General features: G+C 40.4%; 1 protein-coding gene across 1 annotated transcript in view; it reads left to right on the plus strand.

Annotated features, from left to right (window-relative positions):
* The window catches only part of TMEM260 (transmembrane protein 260), a 63744-nt gene that overhangs the window by 23942 nt on the left and 16684 nt on the right, over positions 1-23118 (plus strand). The window contains exons 4-5 of the mRNA XM_018562397.1: positions 18632-18809; positions 20106-20219. Of these exons, the coding sequence (XP_018417899.1) occupies positions 18632-18809; positions 20106-20219 (292 nt within the window). The remainder of the gene's footprint in view (positions 1-18631; positions 18810-20105; positions 20220-23118) is intronic.

Consider the following 23118-nt stretch of genomic DNA (forward strand, 5'->3'; position numbering starts at 1 on the left):
ATTTTGTTAACCTTGCTTCGCTTTGATGTGGACATTTTTCAAACTCCTAACCTTCGTCTGACCCGTATTTGAGAGGATTATCGTGCAAGATACAAACAATATCTAATTCCTCTGTGCTGCTCAAAGTAGGGCATAGACAAATGTCTGCTGTAAAAAAAAAAAAAAAACACTGTGTTTATAATGTACTCTTCTAAATACCTGTAAATGCATTTGACAAAGTAAATGTATTTTTAGCTTTCTGTTTACAAAACAACAAAAAAATCACTCTAACATCATTGTGCAACTAGTCAGCCTGTAAAGAATTAAAGAATTCATTTAAAAAAAATCAAAATAATCTAAATATAATCAGTTTTTTTTTCTAAAGAGTGAAGTGAGGAAAATTTAATTGGCCACGGAAAAAAAACCAAGAATAGAATTTTTTTTTTCCTCTGAAGCGATGCATGTACACCGATCAGATAGCTGCCGTTGTCTGCAACGCATCCTTTGTCCAGCCTGACAACAATTGATAGCGCCATGCCTCCCGCCGATTTAAATATGAAAATAGTTTTAGTATGAAGAATACAAATAATTGATGAAGTACATGTCCTTAGGGAACGTCACAGTTCAAGTGGTAAATTTGTCTTGTCAAACAAAAGACAGCCCTCGGTAAAGAGCAAGCCATCTCTATGGTAATAGTGCTAACAGCGCCCTATTGATTGAGTGCGAGAAGACATTATACAATGTCGGTTGGGTTGTTACAATTTAATTTGTCTTGTGACCTGAACTTAACCTCTGCAACCTTTCTACTGTGAACATAAATGTACCAGCAGGGTACGCTTGCTATAGACATTACAGTGAAGGATTAATCTCAGGTAGAATTCTTTCAATTTTTAAGTTGAAGACAAGCACAGTTTATAGTGCTTATGAAATTGTGGAAACCAGTATTTCACCAGGGATTCTAACTGCATGGAGTTTGTATGTTCTTAGGGTATTTGCATGGGTGTCCTTCCAGAACCCCAAAACACAATGGTACCAAAAGTGTTCAGGAAAGAATATTGCAAGCTGTGCTATGGAAGAGACTGATGTAAAGGGTTCTGGTCTGAAAAGCAATCTAGAATATATAGATCTATATAAAGGAATAATATGCTGTTTTTTATTTTATTTTTGGCTGTGTAGTTTGAGAAAGGGAAAAACAATAAATAAAAGCAATGTTGGGTTTAGTGTAAAATTCTTATTGGGAGATATGTTTTGAAAAAAAAAATGCTAACTCTGTTCAAACATGGGATCGTGGACCATATCCTCCAGAACACACCAGGATGTTTAAAAACAGAAAATTGGAATAATTTTAGTTTTGATTAGAACTGTTATACGCACAGCTGTTACAAAACATTTTTTGCTAACAATGTTAAATACTTATCTTAACACTGCTTCAAATTGCAGGAAGGTCCCTTATCCAGACATCCTCTATAATAGATGCTAGAGTTGTACAAACAAGAACTGCAACAATACTTGTACGATATTAAAATAAAATGCGGCTTGCTTATTAAAAAAAACAAATCACACAAGAAGTAATAAGCAATCTTAAAAAAGGGCTTAGTGATTTCTATTTCCTGCATTAAGAGTATCAAAATATAGAGAGGGTAGCTACAAACAAAATAGGAGTGCGTTTATGTACGTGTCAGAGTCACTTGGCTAGCAAAAACACAGCTGCATCTTGTACAAAATATAGCTTAATATTTAATATATATATATATATATATATCATTATAGCACACCTACTTTATACCTTTTCAAAAAGGAGTGTTGAGAATAGAAAGGTTAGAAACGATATTTTAGTAAAACGTCAGTTAAGCTAAAAATTATTATTGTGAGTAATTATAATCATCATGGTGATTTATGTAGAGCAGGTGTCAAATTACATTTTATAAATGTAAAAAGTATTAATCAGTATATAGTAAATCTTTAAAAAATTCAATAGAAATTTTTTGTCTTGTAAAATTATTTTTTAGCTGAGTTAATTTTTTCTATTTTTACTTTTAGTATTTTTTAATATGTTTTGTTTATCACAGAAACCTCACAAAACTTCTCTGTTGGGGAAAATTTACACAATAACATAAAACATTGCTGATTTAAAAGTCGTTAGCTGCTGGAATATGTTCCATGACTCCCTTTTTACCATAAGCGCAGCAACGCGACTAGCAAGCTTTTCGTACATTAGTTCTGAAAAATACTGGGGCATCTTCTCCCCTTTTTTTTTTTTTTTTTAATTATTCAGCATAAGCAAGTGCTAATAAACACTGTTGACGTTTAACATAAAACATTTGCTTTTTTTTCATATAAAAAATAAAACGCTGTTAGAAAAATAGATACATTTTACACCATATCTCTCGCTCATGCTAACTAATTAATCTCTTTTTCTTTCTTTTTTTTTTTTAATCGTAACTGCATTAAAATGCACCCAGCCTGTTATGAGTACATTAAAAAGCTTGGGTAATTTACATAATATTCTAAAGTAGACTCCTGATAGCAACACTTCATTTTGATGAGTTAAAAAAAAAAGAAACTGGTATACAAACTCTTTAGAAATGAGGAGTCTCTTCTGACAGGCAGTCAGCGTTAAAATTAGTTCAAGAAAATGTTAATAACGCACTGCCTGGCCTAATCCCTTTGATATCACCAGGTATCCTCCTGCTCACGGGTTAATTGCTTTAAAAAGCAAAGGCAATATTCTGAACGGTGGGCCGCTTCACCTTTTCACAGCTGTTACCATTGAGTGACAACTAAATCCCATGTGTAAGATGAGGAAGAGCTCAATCTCCAATTGGGAGAAAATTTATGTAAACCGCAATCCCTTCAGAATGTGCGGAAGTCATAGACTTTCTTGATTTACTCTGCTTTTCCCGAAAAGCTCTATTGTTCCCTTCCCTAAGTCCCATCAACCCTTTGTAGCAGAATATCACAGCGACTGCAGATAGCTAAAATATATAAATGCTATCATAGCTACGATTAATGGCGGTGCTTATGAGTCAAGTCTGATAACAGTGCAGCTCTCCACTCAATTTCAGATACTGCTAATGGAATCTGTCTTCTCCAATTGTAATATGAGAAGGCCTAATTTGCTATGGAGCTTGGAGCTGTCATCAGTAGGGGATTGTGGGGTCAGCTGGGAGCTGCCAGGTTTTTGCCCCGCAGCTTGTATCTTTCCCTTTGAATAGCACAGCCCCCTGCCTGCCAGTTAGCTGATAGGCCGCCATGGGGTTTATGCCACTTCATACAATAGGACAGGGCTGCACAGGCTGACTTTATAATTGTGATGTGAGCTCATATTTCCACAGCCACTGTGCTGCATAATTTCTAATAAGTGGTTTTAAGAAATGTCAGATTAGAAAAAGTTTCCTCAATTACAAAAACTTATAAAACATTTAAATTACTAAATCTCTTCCCTGCAGAGTTTTTCGCTGGTGGTGCTGCGTATTATTTATCGTGGTAATGGAGATAAACGCACGCAATCGTAAAAAGTTTTTTTTTCTCCCCTCTAATTACTAATATACAAAAAAAAATCAGACCTAGAGGCGAGCATGGAATTTGCTATGCTATAGCGGTAATAAATCGTATGGAGACTGGAAGGGTTTTTTTTTTTTTTTTGCATTCTTTTAATTGTTTAACATTGTGAACATTTCAATTAAAGCATCCAGATTAAAAATAAAGATGGCAGAGTTTTTGTTAAAATAAAACCTACAGTGTATTTTCAGTGATCGTATATTCTGAGTCTTTTGTTGACAGTAAGTTTCGATGTCATGTTTTACTTAGCGGCTGTGTCGTATACTCATGTACATATTTTATATATAGATTTGCAGGTTGTTCATCTTATGGCGATCTGTACACTAGACAATGCAACTGGCATTTTTGCTGAATGACAGAGAAATCAGTTACAGAGTAAACTACCTAAAGACTTTTGTGTTCGGCCCCTTTCAGATGGGAGGTCCAAACGGGTCCACCTGTCAGTTTTTCAGGTGGATCTGATTGGAAGCCCAATGTTGGTTTATGGGCAGTGGGATCTAAACGGACGTGCATCTATTTACATACGAGTCCATTCAGGTCCGGAAAACAAAACAGAGTTCTGTTTTCAGGGACCTGATCTTGACAGTTCAGGGGTAATCTGATGTAAATGGACACATGTTGGCTCACATCAGCCTCCCCATATACCTAATATGGGTCCTGTAAGTTGTGTTTTTTCCTGGAACTAGATGGACACAGCAGTAACGTCACAATGGGGGTGCAGGGGGGTTTGGTCCGCACCCGGGTGACACCATTGGAGGGGCAACACCAAAATGACTGAAGTCATTTTGGTGTTACCCCCTCTAAAAAGTCGGGCACTTGATCATGGACCGAGAGCCCGACAGTGTCAGGAGAGAGGAGGGGACCCGGCGGCATACCTCATCCCGCTGGGTGAACGTCCCCTACTCTCTCTGCCGGCGTCCATCACAAAGATGACCGTGCATGTGCGATGACGTCACTGCAGGGTATCACCTGGTCTCGGGACGCCCCTGGGACATAGATGTCCCCGTTGTGCACAGATCTCCTGCTTCAGTTCTTATGTGGAAGGGGCATAGGCTGAATTATTAAAGCCTTCACCCTTACCTTCAGTCTTTCACAGTTGTACATGCTCCTCTGCTGTATTGTAATTCACTGCAGACTTTGAACTTCTTGCAGTGTGCTTTTGATGGTGCATCAAGTCATATAGAGCCTGCCTAATATCCTGTCTGTAGGACTTCTAACATCATCTAGCTTTTTCCTCCACACGCTTACTGTCCCTAGCCCACCCCTTTCATTCATTTGATTTCAGTTCTTTCAATCATAGAACTCAGCATCACATGCAGAAGCAGTCTGCCCAAGAACACCCACTGCTTCAAACTGCCAAAAAGGCATTTTGATATTTTCATAACTCCTTCCAAGAGCCAGATGCTGCTTGCATCAGGGCTGGGGGAAAGGAGTACTGAAGCAGGATGCTGTGATGTTTTCTGGAAGCTATGTACAGCACTCTACTGGTCCTTCCCACCAGCCAAGATATGCCTGCATAGCACAGAGAAGCACAGAGATTCAGTGATTACGTCATTGGGTCAAAACAGGTATGTAATAGCTATATAATATTAATTATTAGAATTAAAATGATGAAGGCAAACTATAAGTAGATTAAACTTCAGCTTTAAAGTAGATATAAATCCTGATTGATATTGAGTTTGCTAAAGAACTATGAGGAGAATTTATCAAAACTGCAGCAGACAAAATCGGGAGCAGATGTCCATGGCAACCAATCAGATTCTCTCTTTCTTTCATTTTCAAATCTTAATTGAACAGACTGAAGAGAGAAGCTGATTGGTTGCCCTGGGCAACTGCTCCAGATTTTGTCTACTCCAGTTTTGATAAATTCCACTCTGTATCATAATTGATTTAAATTTTTTAAACCAAATACTGTTTTCACATTTTTTTCTCCTAATGCTCTGTTGAATCTCAGTGCTGTTGATTTGAGATGATCTTTGAGTTTGAGTCGAATATGGGTTCATGGCAAACACAACCCATTCGCAGACATGGCAAACGAATGCGGCCATTCACTACCATAGTAGCTAGCTACAAAATAATGCACTTCCTGTCCTTTGTACTTAGGTCAGAAGGCATAGAATGGCCAATAATTGGGCCTTTGTGATATTTTCCCAGCAGGTATATGTCCGTGTGTGTTGGAGTACATAGCGTGAGCTAACGGTGTGTGATTAGCCCAGGGCAGTGCACGGTGCGCAGCCCGAGCAATGTTTTTCTAAGCTAGATGCCAAGCCCCCTGTGGGCTGTTGAAGCTAAATTTGTTGTAAATTTAGAGCAAGCAGGAGGGAGGAACTATAGGGTTGGCCACCAGCTGACAGCACTGTTTGACTGAGAAGCTGCATAAGAATCAGCAGGAGAGGGCGGCCGGCACCTAAAGCTGTCAGACTAGTGCAACAGTAAGTTAGGAAGAGAGCACATGCCTGGAGGACAACAAGTAACAGCACAGCCTTGCATGCCTGCAAGGTCTGCACATAGTTGTGGAACTACAAGTGAAAGCTCAGCTGTAACTCTGCAGCTGAACTGGGACAATCTCTTCCTTTTTTTGCAGCCTAATCAAGCTGCTTACATACTGTCCAGCCACTGAACAATATTTGTGGCTATTATCTCGGATAATACAATTTTTATTGCAAGATAAAACCTACCTTGTCTCTTTCAATTCTGATGCCAGCCAAATTCCAGCCAGCAGATTTCTAGCAAACACATACTGTACATGAAGTCTATATTTTAAATAATTAGAGATTAGGTGATGGGAGGGTGTTTGGGAAATGTGATATATTTTTTTTGTGCACATTTTTCACATTTTATTAAGCTTTTAAGACAATGCAGTGTAGTACTTTATTTTCTGGTTCTTTTCTTTTTTTTTGCATTGGTATATATCCCCCATGGCAGTACTCAGCTCACTCTCCCAAATTTCTAACAATCCCTTGCCTAGTAGCATTGATAATATCCAAATCTGATTTTAAAGATTTACCTCCATAGACTTCAAAAGGGTTCACTTTCAAGTTTGCAATTTTTGGACTTCACATTGGGTTCAACGAACTCCCCACGAACCAAACCTAGACACATTTGCTCATCCTTACTGCTGATTTTCTGCATCCACTTTCTGTCTACATCGTAGGGATCTTTGTAGTATTCCCCCTCCCAGGGAGAGCAGGAATGGTGCTAAATTTCTTTCTTTTGGTAAACCACTAGTCGGGTTGTGAGCGAATGCAGGCTTAGGTCCTTTTTTAACTCCTTTAGTCTTTTAAAGAGCTTCTTTTGAGATGCTTTATTTTGATTGGGTACTATTGCACCTTAGCAGATTACTCTTGTGATAAGCAGGTCATAGCATGACACAGCATTTGGACCTACACCTTATGGCTGGGTTCACACCTAGGCGTATCGAATATGTGTTTTTACCGCAATTCGCGGTTAAAAAACCGTGCGACAAACGCGCGTTTCCGAGGGCCACTTGCCTGTATCCCAATGGAAATGCGCAACAAAAACGCCCCAAAGAAGCTCCTGTACTTCTTTGGGCATAGGACGTTTTGTAGCGCATTCATACAGACTGTAATACGCCCAGGTGTGAACCATACCCATAGGAAATAATGGGATTTTTGGTGTTTGAGCGTTTTGCAGAGCATTCAAACGCGCTACAAAACGCCCAGGTGTAAACCAGGCCTAACTGATTCAATATCTTGACTAAATTACCTGAGTCCACCTGCCCAACAACCCATCCAATAGGGAAGCTTGAAAAACAGAAATTGAGTTCCAATTTTAATATGCTGTCTTCACTGATGGTAACCTATTTGTATGCATTTTTTAATATATGTGCTCAGTTTTAGTTGAATAGGTGTATGACAGGTACACATTAAGCTGATCACATTCACATACTGTATGTACCAAACAAAAAAAGGATATACTGTAGTGCTGTGCTTGCTACTGATTGCACTGAATCTGTTTTACTTGTTTCTTGTTTTTATTCCCTGAAGAATTAAATATGGCCGTTTAGGATAAAAGCTCTTTTAAATTCTAGTAAGGTTTATTATCCCAATGTCGGTGTGTATTTTTTGAGGTGTACCAAAGAAGCAAGAGACGGGAATTTATTTTTAGACATCATTCACTGAATGTAACGTATTATTGAGATCAAAGATCTGTGGATGTTGGAAGCTCCCTACTGACGCAAGGGATGAAAGGGTTCTTGGGATCCCATATCAGAAATAACTGTGCTCCACTTTCTAGCCCAAAGTAGGCTGTTTATGCTAACAGAGTTCAGGAAAAGGGCACCTAAATAATAGAATGCATCTAAGTGAAGCAAAGTTCATTGCTGCAAATAGCGTATGTTCTTATATCCTGCTTGTTGCTTCGATTAGACTGCAAAGCACAACCTGAATCCCCTATTTCCCTTACTTTGGAGAGCTATCCTCCTATTTCCTGTTGTGTCTCCATGACAGGAAGTGAAGGTAAATCTTCCCAGCTGGACACAGGCAGCATGCAATTACTTGGCAGGGGTTTAACCATTCCTTGCTCTCTCTATATACCAAGAGCTGAGCAATCATGTAAGCGCTGATCACTCTCAGTCACTGCTCCCTGGGATTCCCTCCTCCCTTCTCTGCTCCTCCAGAACTCATTGGATGGACAAACAAGGGAGGGCCACAACTGGATCTTGGGAGGCAGAGCCAGCTGTCAATCAGGCAGCTGGGTGGTTTTTTAAGAATATTGTTATCCTTCCTGGGTGTAGCGTGGCTCTGAGCTGGCAATAGCAGACTGGATCAGGTTTTGCTACAGTACACATATGCATACGATGAACTTGTTAACAGTAGTGAGTGTTTGTAGAAGCGGTCTGCATGCCTAGGTGCTTGATTTTGTACACCTGTGGCAATGGAGGTGATTGGAACACCCGAATCCAATGATTTGGAGGGGTGTCCCAATACTTTTGGCAATATAATATATATTTTGATTGTGCATTTAGTTGCCTGCTAGGAGTTCTGCTTTAGGCACAAAAAAAAAGACTTTGCTTTTCCCACTCAGAAACCCCTTCAAACAAAATATAATTGAATAAACACAAACTAATTGGCTTGATTTAGTAGGACAGATAAACACACTGGAATGGTTAAAAAAAAACTGTCGACAAAAGCATGTGCAATATCAGTATGAAATGTCTTATAATAAAGACAATATGTTAATTTTAATACAAATAATGATTACAATTATTAGTCCATTGTTTATATTCAATTTTTTTTATCTACAATAAATATTCTGTGTTGGCTCAGATTGTTAAGAACAAACCTACTTGAATTCTGTCTATGACCAACCACCTTATTATATAGAGTAACTAATAACCGTGGCTTTGTTTCGTCGGCCAAAATCGAGCACATGGGTAGCCATAGAAAGTGCATATTGGCAAAGGACCAAATCTGAAACATACAAGTACTAATAGCTGTGCCCTCAAGAGGATTCATAGTGCCACATTAAGCATTGAGTGGAGTGCTATAGGAGAAATTAACCTTACTCACTGTATGCTTTTCAGGCAACCACAATAGAGGCTGTAAGGAGGAGAACATCAGGAGAGCCCATAACTATTATTGCTGTGGAGGGCTGGGCATTTATATTTGATAAATCCCAGCTAAAAGTTTAATAGAAAAACACATGCATTAGCATGTTTTCCTTCTTCCAAATTGTAGAAAAAATTGTATTTAGGAGTTTCTCATTTGAACAGCAGTTCTTTATGCTGTAACATTTGTTTCACATTTAATTTGGACCGTGTCTGTATTTGGAGAGCCTGCAATGCACCCACGTATGTCATAGTCTGGCTGAGAAGCGCTGTGAGGTCTTACAGATACCCTACCTGCTTTAATGCAAGCAGCGTAGGGAGCAATGGTGGACATGCTATTTTTACAGACAGTGCAGCTGAACATGGGTCCTCTAAAACTTAGGAGCCTAGAAATGGGTTGGATGGGTGCTGTGACCCCCCCACATAGATTTGGACATGGCTTACTTCTGTCTAGCTGCAAATTGATACACAGTGAATAAGTGTTTTTACTTGTCCGGCAGTTGCATGGAGAGCACAAAAATTGGTCTTGCACAGGAACCCTTTGGAGACTGTTGATTATTGTATGTTTAAACACAGTTCAACCATATGTGATCCTTTCTGGAGAGAAATCAGGGTTGTGTTTTTCCCTTCTTACAAAGTGGTGGGTTTCAATTTCAGGGATCACAAGCCCCTCTAACTGAAAAAAATGCTAAGTGTAAATAATGTGTAATCCTCCTTAAGGATACAGTGTTTTGGAAAAGATCAATTTCATTTTGCAGTGGTCATGAAGCAAATTAATTAAACAATTATTTAGCACAACAGACCCATATGAGTATGTTCAAGTGAACCTGATGAGACCTAAAAAGTGTCTAAGCTAAAGTTAGCCATGCACTGCTCTGATTTCGGCCCATTCCTGCTGAGTTGTCAGCTATACCCTGCCCAAAGAAATTTTATTTTGAAATCAAAGCAGCCAGGTGCAAAATTGCTGGGCGAACAGTTACCATTTGTGTATTTAAACTGCTGGTGGCTGTCTGAATACAATGGCTGATACTGCTGATTCCTCCATGTATGTGGATGGGGTAATTGAGTGATAAACCATGATGAATGAGAGAACACAAGTAATGCTAGCCTAAGCATTGGGTACTTTGTGGTTCATTCCAATTATTCTCTGTGAAGCCCTGAGATTATACCTAGGCTATACAAATTCAGCAGGCGGAGCCATGTGTTAACTGGTAAGCATGGACGAACTTGGCACTAGAGGATGGGGTAGGGCTTAGTATTGGCTTGGAGAGATGTCAAAGTCCTGTCTACAGTCAGGGCTCAGTTTCCTAGTGGTTTTACCCGAACTCACCAACTGACTTGAAGGCAAACACCACTTGCAGTGCCACAAGGTTCAGGCTCTTTAGAAACGCTGTTACCTTATATACTTTTTAGGCCAGATCAGGGAAAAAACCCTGAAAACCCTCAACTACAAAACACATTTTATTGTTAATACGTTCTGGTAACTACACAAAAAACAACATTAAATAAAGAATAAAGTCTCAGAGTAGCTTCATGCTGGTTTGTACCTCAGGGGCAGTTATATATCACTATGGCCATGTACAATAGCTGTCCTATAACTTGGTTAAAGCCTGTCTCAAAATAAATATTTTTAGTGAGAGCTGTATCTTTCCTTTTAAACATTTTATTATTTACAAATATTTTCCAAGATATTGAATTTTTATATTACATATGTTCATGTTTGGTTAGAATACTAGCTGAGAGGTGTGGTTATTTATTCTTTCCAATACAGAGATCAATAGGTGACAGTGGTAAAATAAAAAAAATAAAAAAAGATTTGAGCACAGCTTGAATTAATATGTGAAGCTTTGAATATTGCTATAGCATTGGCCATTCATGTTGGTGCCCAGAGGTGTGATAAACTGTACTTAAAGTGACATTAAAGTCTCAACCAAATGCTGCTATAAGGACTTAACTTAAAGTGACATTAAACCCTCAGATTTTTTAACATAAACCAACACTGTAATGTGTACCTTACTGTAATCCATTGTAGTTCCCCTTCTCTTTGCTGCTCTTCCTTTTAAATCCTCGTGTCTTCTCATGCTTGGGGAGAACTTCCCTTTGCAGCTCAGGGCCTCTTCCTGTAGTGCTGGCTCAGGTTACAAACCTACACACAGACACCATATATCCATTCCTGAGACAAGGCAGTCTGCTGCAAAACAGAAGTTCTGCCCAGCATGAGAACAGATACAGATTTAAAAGGAAGAGCAGCAAAGAGAAGGGAAACAACCATGGATTACAGTAAGGCACACATTACAGTATTGTTTTATGTTAAAAAATCTGAGGGTTTAATGTCACTTTAAGTGATGCCACTTGATCCGTTCATCTTCCTTCCAGTAGTTTTCAGCAGTCCCTCCAGCGCTGGCGTCCAACTCTGATCCAGCACAGACTGCTGTTTCTTCCTGTCCTACGGAGTCTGTCTGACCTGCACGCTCGGAGCTGCATGCATTGACTGTCTCTCCTCCTTTCCCCACCGGTGATCTCTACTGCGCATGCGCCCGCAAAATTCCGGCAGCACGGCCATTCAAGAAGCTGCTTTCTACACCTGGGAGCGAGCGGTGCAGACCTAGGTAAGTTTTTAACCTGTTTGGTAACTTTTTTTTATTTAACAAAAAATGTTTTTGCATATATCTACTGCTTACCAGCAGTAGATATATGTAAAAAAAAGATACTTTAATATCACTTTAAATTGTCTCCCTATATTTTCATGGGAAAAGTGTGGGGGCTGCCATTGCTGGCCTTCAGAAAATGCTGTGGCTGTGTCTAAATTCAATACTTTTGAACTGGAGCAAGATGTTGGATGTTGTATCAGAAAGTCCTACAGTTCCTCATTTGTATACCTTTTCCAAGTGAAAGACAGCCATGGAAGTAGCATTTTTAACAGTAGGGGTCAGTAATGACACATTGCAAAAGTAAGTTTTTTTTTCCTGTATACCTGCTTGAAATATTCACCCTCTCTTGATGGCCACTATCACTGGGACTGAAAGTGGTGAATAAATCCAAACTTATGAGTTGTTATCTGAAAAGCAATAGAAGGTAAATCTTCCATTGGAGACACTTGTTCCAGTGACAGGCATTCTAGAGGGAATTTCCCTTGCTTTCAATATTTCTTCTCATCTATTCTGTGTCTAGAAGACTATAAGTGAAGGAAAATCTCCCCAGAGGAACACAGTAAAAAAAGGAATCTTGACATGAAATATACTCTATCAAAACAAAAAGACAATTTTGGGCTTTACATATACTTTATAGTCCAAATTGAAAATTAATGCACACAGTCTACCTTTTAAGGGCATTAGTTTTTCATACAGACACATCTAAAGTCCCCAGTCCACCCAATGCTTGTTGTCGGTAATATAGTTGTAATAGGTGCTTAATATGTTTTGTAAGGGGGTGCTAAAAGAAAGTTCTCACCTTTTGGGAACCAGGCAGCATGCCTTTCTATTGGTCTTTCTGTGAGAGGATCTATAAAAGTAGGTGGTAAAGCCTTATGAGAAGAGTTTGGCCCACAAAGTGGGTGGAGAATGATTTGAATGGCCTAGTAATTGGGACTGCGTCATACCCTGTGAGTACCCTATTGGGAGAAGATGTCCTTTCTACGAAAGAAAGAGCTAGATGGGAAATGCGTTATAGCAGTTTCCTCTGCATCAGAGACTAATTGATCATCAAAGTAACCCTTTAAGAAGGAGAGTTGTGTACTTTATTGGATGAACCCTGTTATTGGAAGTATATTTTACTAAAAAGACAGCTGTATTTGCTCTCTTCTGTAGCAACATTAAAAGTTCTTTAACCTGAACCTAACTGGACGTTCTTCTGTTGTGTGATTGCAATATGAAGAACAGAGAGATGCTTAGCATCTTAAAGGGCTCCATTTGTGCAACGAGGGTTGGTATGCTGGGTGTTCACTCTGTCCTAAGAAAAGTTATATTGAGGGCTGAAATCTACACTCATGGCTGTGCCTGGGTTAATTGGGACAACGGATCCCTGAAGTTTGTGTAGAGGAACCAGAGAGAGCCAGCCTATGGACTGTGGAGGCTGTTGTAAGTGAAGGAGCTTCCCTCAGGGGGACTGTGTCTGTATCAGTATGTAACTATGTATTTTGTGAGTCACAAGAGAATGCTTCTTTGGCCACTTGCACCTGGGCAGAACCCCGAGACAACTAAAATGGTGACAAGGGGGGGCAGTCCTTCCACTTGATTACATAGTGATCTGGGAACCCCTTTTTCTTACTTTTTTACAATGCTGGAGAGGTATTCAAAAACACACCAAATATAATCTTTTTGCTGCCTCTCGCATGCAGAAATATAATTTATCAAAGTGTCATTAACATGATGTTCCTCACAGCCACCGGTCAAATAAACCTGCTTTGGAAAAAGCACAGCAATGTCTTGTGACTAATGATAAACGGAATATTTTGATCAATAAATGACAGCAGTTTAGCAGGGCATGGACTGCTTAGATTCTTTAGCTGTCAGGGTCATATTAAAACATAGATGTGGGGTTCAGGGCCAGGTGGCCCTGATTTTGAAGCTACTTTTGTCTCTATTTCATTACTAATTAATTCTCCTTTTTTCTATTCCACTGTGTCATGTATATGGTGGGACAAATCTTTACAAGATCAAGGTTTTAAATCTGTTGAGTTCTTCTTATTTGGTGTTCTCCATATATATTTCCTGCAGCACTTTTGTCTTGTCAAAAATGATAACTGTAAGGGCTAGTTCACACCAAGTGCGGAGCACATGCAAAGCAGAGCAGTCACATCAAAACTGCATCCAATGTATTAAAAATGTATTTTGGGCTCTAGTTCACACCACAGCGTTCAGTTCCAGAGCATGTGGAAAAACTGCAGCATGCCCTATTTTTTTCTGCTCTGGAATGCACCAACACGCATGCAAATGCATCATAAACGCATGCAAACACCCTGGAATGCGTTGATTTGCAGTGAGCTTCAGATGGGATCCTGGTTTGCTAAACAGTGTATCGGTTTGCAGAGGTGAAAAACTTAAGAGAACTTAGTTTGACTTAGTTTGTTTTATGGCCTAAAAATTCTTACCCTCCTAGGATTATATTCCATACAAAGGAGGCAGGTAGGTGTTATAACTCACCCCACACACAGAGCAAGCATTAGTCCAAGTCAGAAATCATCGAGTAATACTTGATCAGCATGGAGTGTCATTACTCCTGTGGATCTCCACCTAGCCACTTCAGTCATTCAGTCTCACTGTCTGCAGACTCCTCCAATGATGCACTTAGAAATGTATCTGCCAGCAACTTTGGAGACTCACGAAAAGACCCTACTGTCATCAGCATCACAAAAGAAAAATCTTGACTTCAGGTTTCCAAGATGATGAGGAAGTCGAAGCAGGCGAAACCTCGGTTGAGATTATTAACACTCATTAGGGTATTGAAAGGCAACTCTATAGCCTAATTATCTCAGTTAGTGTTTTAAAGGCTAATTATGTGCATACACAGCAAGTTACATGCATTTTCAATCATTTTTAACCAGATGTCAATTGCGACCAGCCCTACAGTTTCACTGTTTCAATAGAGACTTTTACTGGTAGGGAGCATTGATCCATTTCAATTGAAATATGGTTGACTTTGGTTGAAAATGCCTGATGTTCCCTATGTCTATGGCTAGCATTAAAGTTCTTGTTTGCGCAAGGTACCCATTATCCAAAAACTGCTACCACCGCAGGCTAAAGGTGCCCATACTCTTTACAACCCTCGCAAGACTTTTGTCTTGCGAGGGTTGTAAAGTACTTAAAAAAACGTACAATCTTCCCATCTTGGACAGGCAGATTGTACTTGCGATCATTGCGATGACTGCAAACGGCCCGTTTGGCAGTTGTCAAACCAGCAGGCCGCTAACTCGCTGAGAATCGTACGATTCCCGGCGGGTTTTCTAGCCTGCTGGTTCGACGGAAGACGGTAGAAACGGTAGAAACGGTCGCACGCCTTCCATACACTGCACGATTCTCGTACGATCGCGGGATTTCCCGCGATTCTCGTACGAGAATCGTGCAGTGTATGGGCACCTTAAGAGGGATTATTAGGTCACATATGGGGACCCTGTTTAAAGTTGAAGGGGCGGAGTTGGAATCCGGATCATCCAGAAAGTAATAAGCCTATCCCACTTCAACCTAACCACTGAACTATCACTTTCTCAAACAATTCATTCCCACACAGCTACCTCCTCGTGTATCACTTCCCCCTCCCTCCCTTTTATAGCTGCCCACACACCTTACAATTTATCTGCAGATTTTCTGTGGTCAGATGGAAAGGGTGCAAAAGATTCCTCCATCTACACTAAACTGTGTGGCTGGAGGAATCTCCACCTGGGCCAATCTGTTGCACTTTTTCCATCTGACCACAGAAAATCTGCAGATAAATTGTAAGGTGTGTGGGCAGCTTTAGATTGTAAGCCCTCACGGGCAGGGCCCTCCTTACCATCTTGTCTTGAATTGTATTGTGCTTGTAATGTCTTCCTTATATTGTAAAGTGCTATGCAAACTGTTGGTGCTATATAAATCCTGTATAATAATAATAATAATAATAATAACAACTGCTAGAGGTGTAGATTTTAGGCTTTCACCACAAGACTAGGTGTTAAGATTTGCTCATGTGCATTTATGATTATACCTAATATAGAATGAGTCACCCAGGATCATGCCAAAGTAAGGTGAAGCAGTATTCTGTCCTTGTATATCTAATTGTATCAATGTCCTGCCTTTCCCCTTATATCCTCATACACATACAAGCTGTTTCAATATAATTGTGGTCTAGTGATCTGGGAAAGTTAAACCACAAGGCTTTATGTTTAATAAAAACATGCATAAAAGCATCCAACACATCTACAATTATACTTTTTGGAAAGATTCTTGAGCCACCAAGATGACTTTATAAACATATGTGATGCACCGTTTCTTTTTAGAGGAATCCCTGCTAAGCTGAAATTTGCAGCCATTGTCCACAGCCCGGACACAATTAGTAGAAGACACTTTAATAGACATCTGTTACATCAGGAAACCAGATGGCTGTATTTATTGAGTAGGTTGTCTACTATAATCCTGAACCCTAATATAATGTTTGGAGCTTTCTAATTTGGTAGGACACTGTGGCATAAAATAGGTGTGTCATTAAATCAGAATGTGTATGTATAACTGTTGTGAATCAGACATTTTTAAATCTGTGACCAACACCATGGGATGTTAATAAAGTCATACTTTAGTTATAACCAGAATTCTAAGATCATATGCTTTAATCCAGATACATAAAAGTGTATGTAAACCTAAGTAATTTGTCAGCATGTTTGGTATTATGCCTTACTGTTACTGTATACAGGTTTCTTAGGCAAATTGTGAATCGTTTGCTAGTAACACTTTCTGACAACGCTAAGCCTTTGCCTTCTAATTAGCAGCAGCATTGTCGGTCTACTTTTGTGAGTTTCCTTCACTTGGCAGTATGGCTACCTATCTGACAGGACTATAGCCAATTGAAGGAGCACACATAGCAGACAGACAACACTGTTTCAAAGTATAAAGCAGTGGCTCAGACATGTTGATAAACGATTGATTGTTTTTGCACAGGTATATGCAACTTCAGACTTTTTATAGTTTATTTAATGCTTGGGAATAGTGTGGCTCATAGCTCAGTTTAGCACCTTCACAAACATGGAGGAAAAGATTCTTGGAGGGGTTGTCTATAACTGCCAATCACATACACCGTAATCTACAGTAATTGCTTTAAGGCTTGTCTATGCTTTCCACCTCATATCTTGCCCCTTTGTAGTAGTTCCTCTTAGCTGATGATTAGCACAAATTATTATTATGCTTTTTGCTGTCTATACTGCCTACATTGTGCTGCCCACTTCGCTGACCTACAAATGTCCTTTTCACTCATAACCTCATTGCATGTACAGCTTCAAAAGATGTCTGAGGCAACCTCTGTTCTGGGTTTCTCTTCTCTTCCCTTCCTATTAGCCTTCACCTCACTTTTTACATTTCAAAATCCAGTTGTAGCCTTAGAATTAGATCTGCTTCCAGATAGACATTGTTCTTACAGCCTCCATTTTCATAGTCTTGCCATAGCATTTGTTTTGCAAGTTGGTATTCGGTATCGGCGAATACCGAAAAAAAGTTATCGGTACTCGATACCGAAAAACCGGTATCAGTGCAACCCCTTTACAAATCATGACATGCAGTACATGGCAATAACGAGCTAAAAGGGTGTGAGACTTCAGTTGAGCGTTAAAGTAGACCCTCTTAACCATACTAAGTCATTGCTGAGTCCTTTCTGTTACTCTCAAAATATTTTTGTAAAAATTGATCAAGGGCGCTGCTATTCCAATCAAAAGGCATTTTTAATTCCACTCCAGTTTTAACCATTTGATTCCTGGAAAACCATTAAAACTGTGGACGGTAGATTTCTACCCTGCGATTGTGTTTTCAATCACAAGATGGTGGAAAGCGTACACAACTGCCATAAATATGGCAAGAATTAGTTCTTAGTACTTGCACTTGCATGCGGCCTTTTGTACTTTTGTGTTCTAACATCTTTTAGACTGCAAGCTTGTTTGAGCAGGGACCTCGCCTCCTTTGCTTTCTCTGTCATAGTTTATAAATCAAACTCATTTGTCATTTGGCATATAGTGCTGTGAATACATATGTTGGTGCCTTCTACCTAATATGAATGTTCTGATCTGTAATGTTAAACTAACTGGTGTGCTTTAGTTGCCCTGAGTGACACAGATCGCTAATATGCATAGGCCTATTATTGTTCTCATTTATGGAAACTGGAACAAAAATGAAGCCATTGTTCTTGGCAACCAATCAAATTCCATGTTTCATTTTCCTGCTGTAATATTATTGCTTGCTATGGGTAACAGTTCCACTTCCTTTGCCCCAGCATTGTTAGATCACCCGGTATGTTCCTTCTCTATCAGAGTGGAATTTGTAGAACCTCAAAGGCAATACTTGCTGTTAGTGATAGTACCATAAAAAAAGACATGGCTGTAGGCTGCCTACCCCAGTTGTGTTTTATATCCGAGTTGGTAGCAGGGGACAGCTGTAGGACAAAGGCATTCATTCTGTGAATTCTCTTTCTTCTGTGTGACACTGTATCTGCCTTCTTTCCTACATTAGAATCCATTGTCCTCCTTCCTATTTATTTTAATATTTCAGTCTTGTTACTCGTTGTGGCCCCTGTTCCCATTCAGCCCGGCAAGTGTCTTGACAGCTTAGAACTTCCTATTCTACCTTAAGGGCCATGACACTGGGAAATGCCACATTAAACAGTTGCTCTCACTTACCATTATTCTGTACTTTTTTTTAATTAATATTGTCATGACTCGGTTTGTGGAAATATTACACAGTGAGCTGATCGCTCTTAGTAGCAAGAGATGATTGTAGCTATAATATAAGATGCATAACAAACAGTTTTCTTTTTTTGTAGCAAAAGGAGATTTTCTGTTATCTGTGTTTGCAGGCTCTCTGGCTCATATGCGGCAGGAATCCTTGCTGCAGGGTTATATTCATTTTCACGTCTAACATGGCAGTGGTCCATTGCAGCTGAGGTTTTCAGCCTAAACAATCTGTTTGTGGCGCTGCTCATAACTCTAACAGTGGAGTTTAAGAAGGCGAAGACTGCAAAAGATAGATCAAAGGTAATCATTGTTTAGATGGGCAAATAACACAGTGATGGGCAGTCTAAGAAAACAACCTATTTATGTTTTGTTGAGCACAATAAAAATTATAATGTCAAAAATGAAAATAATTTCAGTAGTATGCAAAGGGGTATTGTCACGTTGCATTGTTTTTTGTTGAACACAGGTATCCATGCACATTAGTATTGACTTAAAAAACAATAAAGCAAAAATTGACTAGTCACAGTAACCAGTTAAGTGGAACAAGGACCAAAGGATTAGTTTACGTAAATAGGTCCTTTTGCTCCACTCTGGTGATACTTTACTGTCAATTTAGAGCAGGGGTGTCAAACTCAATTTATTTGCGGGCTGCATCAGCTGGTTGTATCTGTAAGACTATATAAATGTAAAGGTTCTATGGTGGGCTGTGCGTACTCTCAGGTGGGCTATACAGGGTCTATGTTGGGCTGTGCAGACTCTCAGGTGGCTGTGCAAGTTCTATGGAGGGCTTTGCAGACTCCAAGGTGGCTGTGCAGGTTCTAAGGTGGGCTATTTTGGGGTCTATGGTGGGCTGTGCGGACTCTCAGGTGGCTGTGCGTATTTTCAGGTTGGCTATGCAGGGTCTATGTTGGTCTGTGCGGACTCTCAGGTGGCTGTGCAGGTTCTATGGTGGGCTGTGAGGACTATCAGGTGGGCTTTGCAGGGCTTATGGTGGGCTATGCAAGGTCTATGGTGGGCTGTGCGGACTCTCTGTTGGGCTGTGTGGACTCTCTGTTGGGCTGTGGGGACTCTCTGGTGGACTTTGTGGGGTCTATGATGGGCTGTGCAGGTTTAATGGTGGGCTGTGTAGGGTCTATGTTAGGCTGCGCCGGGTCTCAGGAGCGATGTGTCATCTCACCAAGGATCCCGATTGATCTTGGCGGGTGCAGTCGGTGTGGATCCACTGGAAGGAGGAGATTTACTGTCTACAGTGACGGCTTTGATTTAAAAATGTAAAGCTCCCAGAGAGGTGCAAGGGCCACAAGAAATGGTCAAGAGATTCGGCCTGCGGCCCTTGTGTTTGACACATGTGATCTAGAGTATGCCAAGACTTGTCCAGTGGCCAGCAAGGTCATTAATAATGGCACTTACCAATAAGAGCTCTCATCTATAGTATTGTCATCACTAGATATTAATCAGTCATATAAAATAATGCAAAACTTCACCTTTGAAGCCTGTTTTACTTTTGTAGAGTTTGTACTAGGCTGCTAGAGCCTTTATTTACTTATATAAAAACTGAATTTCGTCTGCTGCGTGTAATTATTTTTTTCTTTTCAGGTTTCTCTGTATGGCGCTTTCTGCTGCGGAATTAGCCTGTGTAATCAGCACACTATTGTGCTGTACATTGTGTGCATAGTACTGTGGGCTCTCTTTCAGCTGGTCTCTCATAAGGTATGTCATTCTTGTATATGCACACATTCATATAACCTTCTGCTCTGTAAAGTCTATAATAAGGCACCAGGGTTTGAGCAGTATAAAATGTAGAGTCAGCATTAAAAAATAGTGTTTAGGAACTAGAGAGATTGTTAGAATAAGTGTTTGGGATATACAGCCTTACTCGTTAAAGTGAACCTATCCACACGGGCAAAGTAAAATGTTCACTTATCTCTATCACCGCTCCCCTCCACCCCAGCAGGACAAGCCCACCTTTCCTCCATTCCTCCACCTCCCTGTTAGCTGCCAAGAGCAGAAACAAGTAACTGATCCATCTGGGCAGGGCAGCCTTTAATATTCAGTGGGCCCTGGGCAAAATTTTGCTGATGGGCCCCCACAACCCATCCACTTCCATCACCTGCCCCCCCAATTTCCAGACCTAGACCCCCCCATATCCACCTACATCACCTTCCACTGAAACTAAAAAATAAAAATATGTATTCCCCTCCCTTTTAGATTGTAAGCCCTCACGGGCAGGGCCCTCCTTACCATTTTGTCTTGATTTGTATTGTGATTGTAATGTCTTCCTTATATTGTAAAGCACTGCACAAACTGTTGGCGCTATATAAATCCTGTATAATAATAATAATAATAATAATAATAATTATGTGTGAATATAGATATACTGTATATACAGTTCAATGCAGTAATGCAATCAACTCAGGACTCTGCACCGCAACAGACTCAACAATACAATGGACTCGGCACTCTGCACTGCAATGGACTCAGCTCTTGCAACGCAATGGACTCAGCAATTTTCAACAGAATGAACTCTACAATATAGATTTTTGACCCATAAGTCTATATTACAGTACATGTAGAATCCATATGTTGAAAATGTAATGCATCATGCAGCAAGTGTTCGGGTACATGCAATGTAAATGCAATACCAATTTTTACTAATATAACCATGTATTGGTACATTTGTTCTGAACCACTTGTTAAATCATACAATAAGATTTTTTATTCAAATCTTATTGTATGATTTATCAAGTAGTATAGAACAAATGTAGCACTACTTGGTTATATTAGTAAAATCGGTAGTGAATTTACATTGCATGCCCCCGAACACTAGCTGCACGGTGCATTGCATTTTTATCAAATGCCTCTATATATGAATGCATAGGTTGCAATGCAATACAGTCCTGATTCTTTCTTTCCAGTTCTGCTCCTAGTCCAAACATGTGCAAGTGCTAACATTTGCTGTCCATGTAAAGTTAAATACAGATATTTGCTAATAAAGATATTACATAGTTTGCTATTTTTTTTTTACCTTTCACGTTGTGCTGTGCCCTCCCCCTCCTTCTCCTCCGTGCCTGATCTCTGTGACATGCACCAGGGGAGGAGATCAAAGCAGGAGGCTCACAGACACATGGCCGGTCTGTCTCCCCACTGACACTACTGCGGCTCTTTTTCTCTCTGCTGTTCGGGGCGAAAGGGACAGCTGTTGTGGGCCCCTGTGATCTATGGGGCCCAGGGCATCTGCCCTTTTTGCCCTGTGGTAAAGACGGCCCTGTATCTGGGTAAGAGTAAGCATGTGGCTCACTACTTTTCTCATGTGACAATGCTCGTGACTAAGGATAGGCCAAGAGCTGTCGCACTGGGCCAGAAAAGGAAGCCATAGCCCTGTGTAATCTCCATCAAGATGGTTTAAACTTACTGAGGGCTTTCTATATTTGGTCCGTGCAGCAGAACAGAGCAGCAGATAATAAGTGTTAGGGAAATACGGCCATGCTCATTAAAATAAGCCTATCCATGCTGGCAAAGTAAAATGTTAATTTATCTCCATCACCCCCCCACCACAAGTTCACCTTTTCTCCAATCCCCCACCTCCCCGTTGAGTTGCCAAGAGCAACAACAAGTAACCGGCTCATCTGGGTAAGAGTAAGCATGTGGCTCACTCTTTTTCTTATGTGACAATGCTCGTGGCTAAGGATGGGCCCAGAGCTGTCACATGGGGCCAGGAAAGGAACCCATAGCCCTGTGTAAGCTCCATCAAGATGGTTTTAACTTACACAGGACTTTCTATCCTTGGTCCGTGCAGCAGAACAGAGCATCAAGGAAGTGAGAAAAATAGAATATATGCTAGGGAAAAGGGGGGTTAAAGGAGAACTATGGGGTAAGTGTTTTTCCCCATTGTTCTCCTAAGGGTCACGGGAGGACATATACTAGCATTCTCCCGTGACCAAAAGCTCAGTATATCGCGAGCTACAGCTCGCGGTATACTGAGGCCGCCGCAGCTGGGATAGATCCCGACATTACTGTCGAGATCCACCCAGCTTCGTGGGTGACAGCTGGCTCTGCCTATCTAGAGGCAGAGTCAACTGTACCCACCCCCTCCCCCATTCGTTCCCGCCTGTTAGCGCTGGAGGAGCGGGGAGGGGGGAATCCCTGCAGGGAGCAGTGAGTAACAGTCACGGCTCTCTGCAGGGAGATGATTGAGAAGTGAGTGAGCGACGGTATGTTTTCACTTCCCGATCTATTGAGCCGACGTGTGACAGTTTCATTGTCACACGTCGGCTCGAACTATGAGGTTGAGTAAAAATCACTCACCTCATAGTTCTCCTTTTAAGGAAATAACTATAAAGCAGGGGTAGGCAAACTCCAGCCCTCCAGCTGTGGTGCAATTTGATGCCTGTGGCTTTCAGATTCTTGCAATGCCTCATGTGATTTGTAGTTACATCACAGCTGGAGGGCTGGAGTTTGCCTACCCTGCTATAAAGAGTTCCTAAATCTTACAGGCTACAGGCCATTTTTGGTTGGTGTTAAGTATAAATTGAGCAGAGCCGAAAGAGGAGCCGTTTGAATGGGTGATTAAAAAAAACAACATATATGAGAAAATAAAGCTTTAAACACT

This window comes from Nanorana parkeri, unplaced genomic scaffold (genome assembly GCF_000935625.1).
Source record: "Nanorana parkeri isolate BGI_ZX_2015 unplaced genomic scaffold, ASM93562v1 scaffold20, whole genome shotgun sequence".
NCBI classification, from domain to species: Eukaryota; Metazoa; Chordata; class Amphibia; order Anura; family Dicroglossidae; genus Nanorana; species Nanorana parkeri.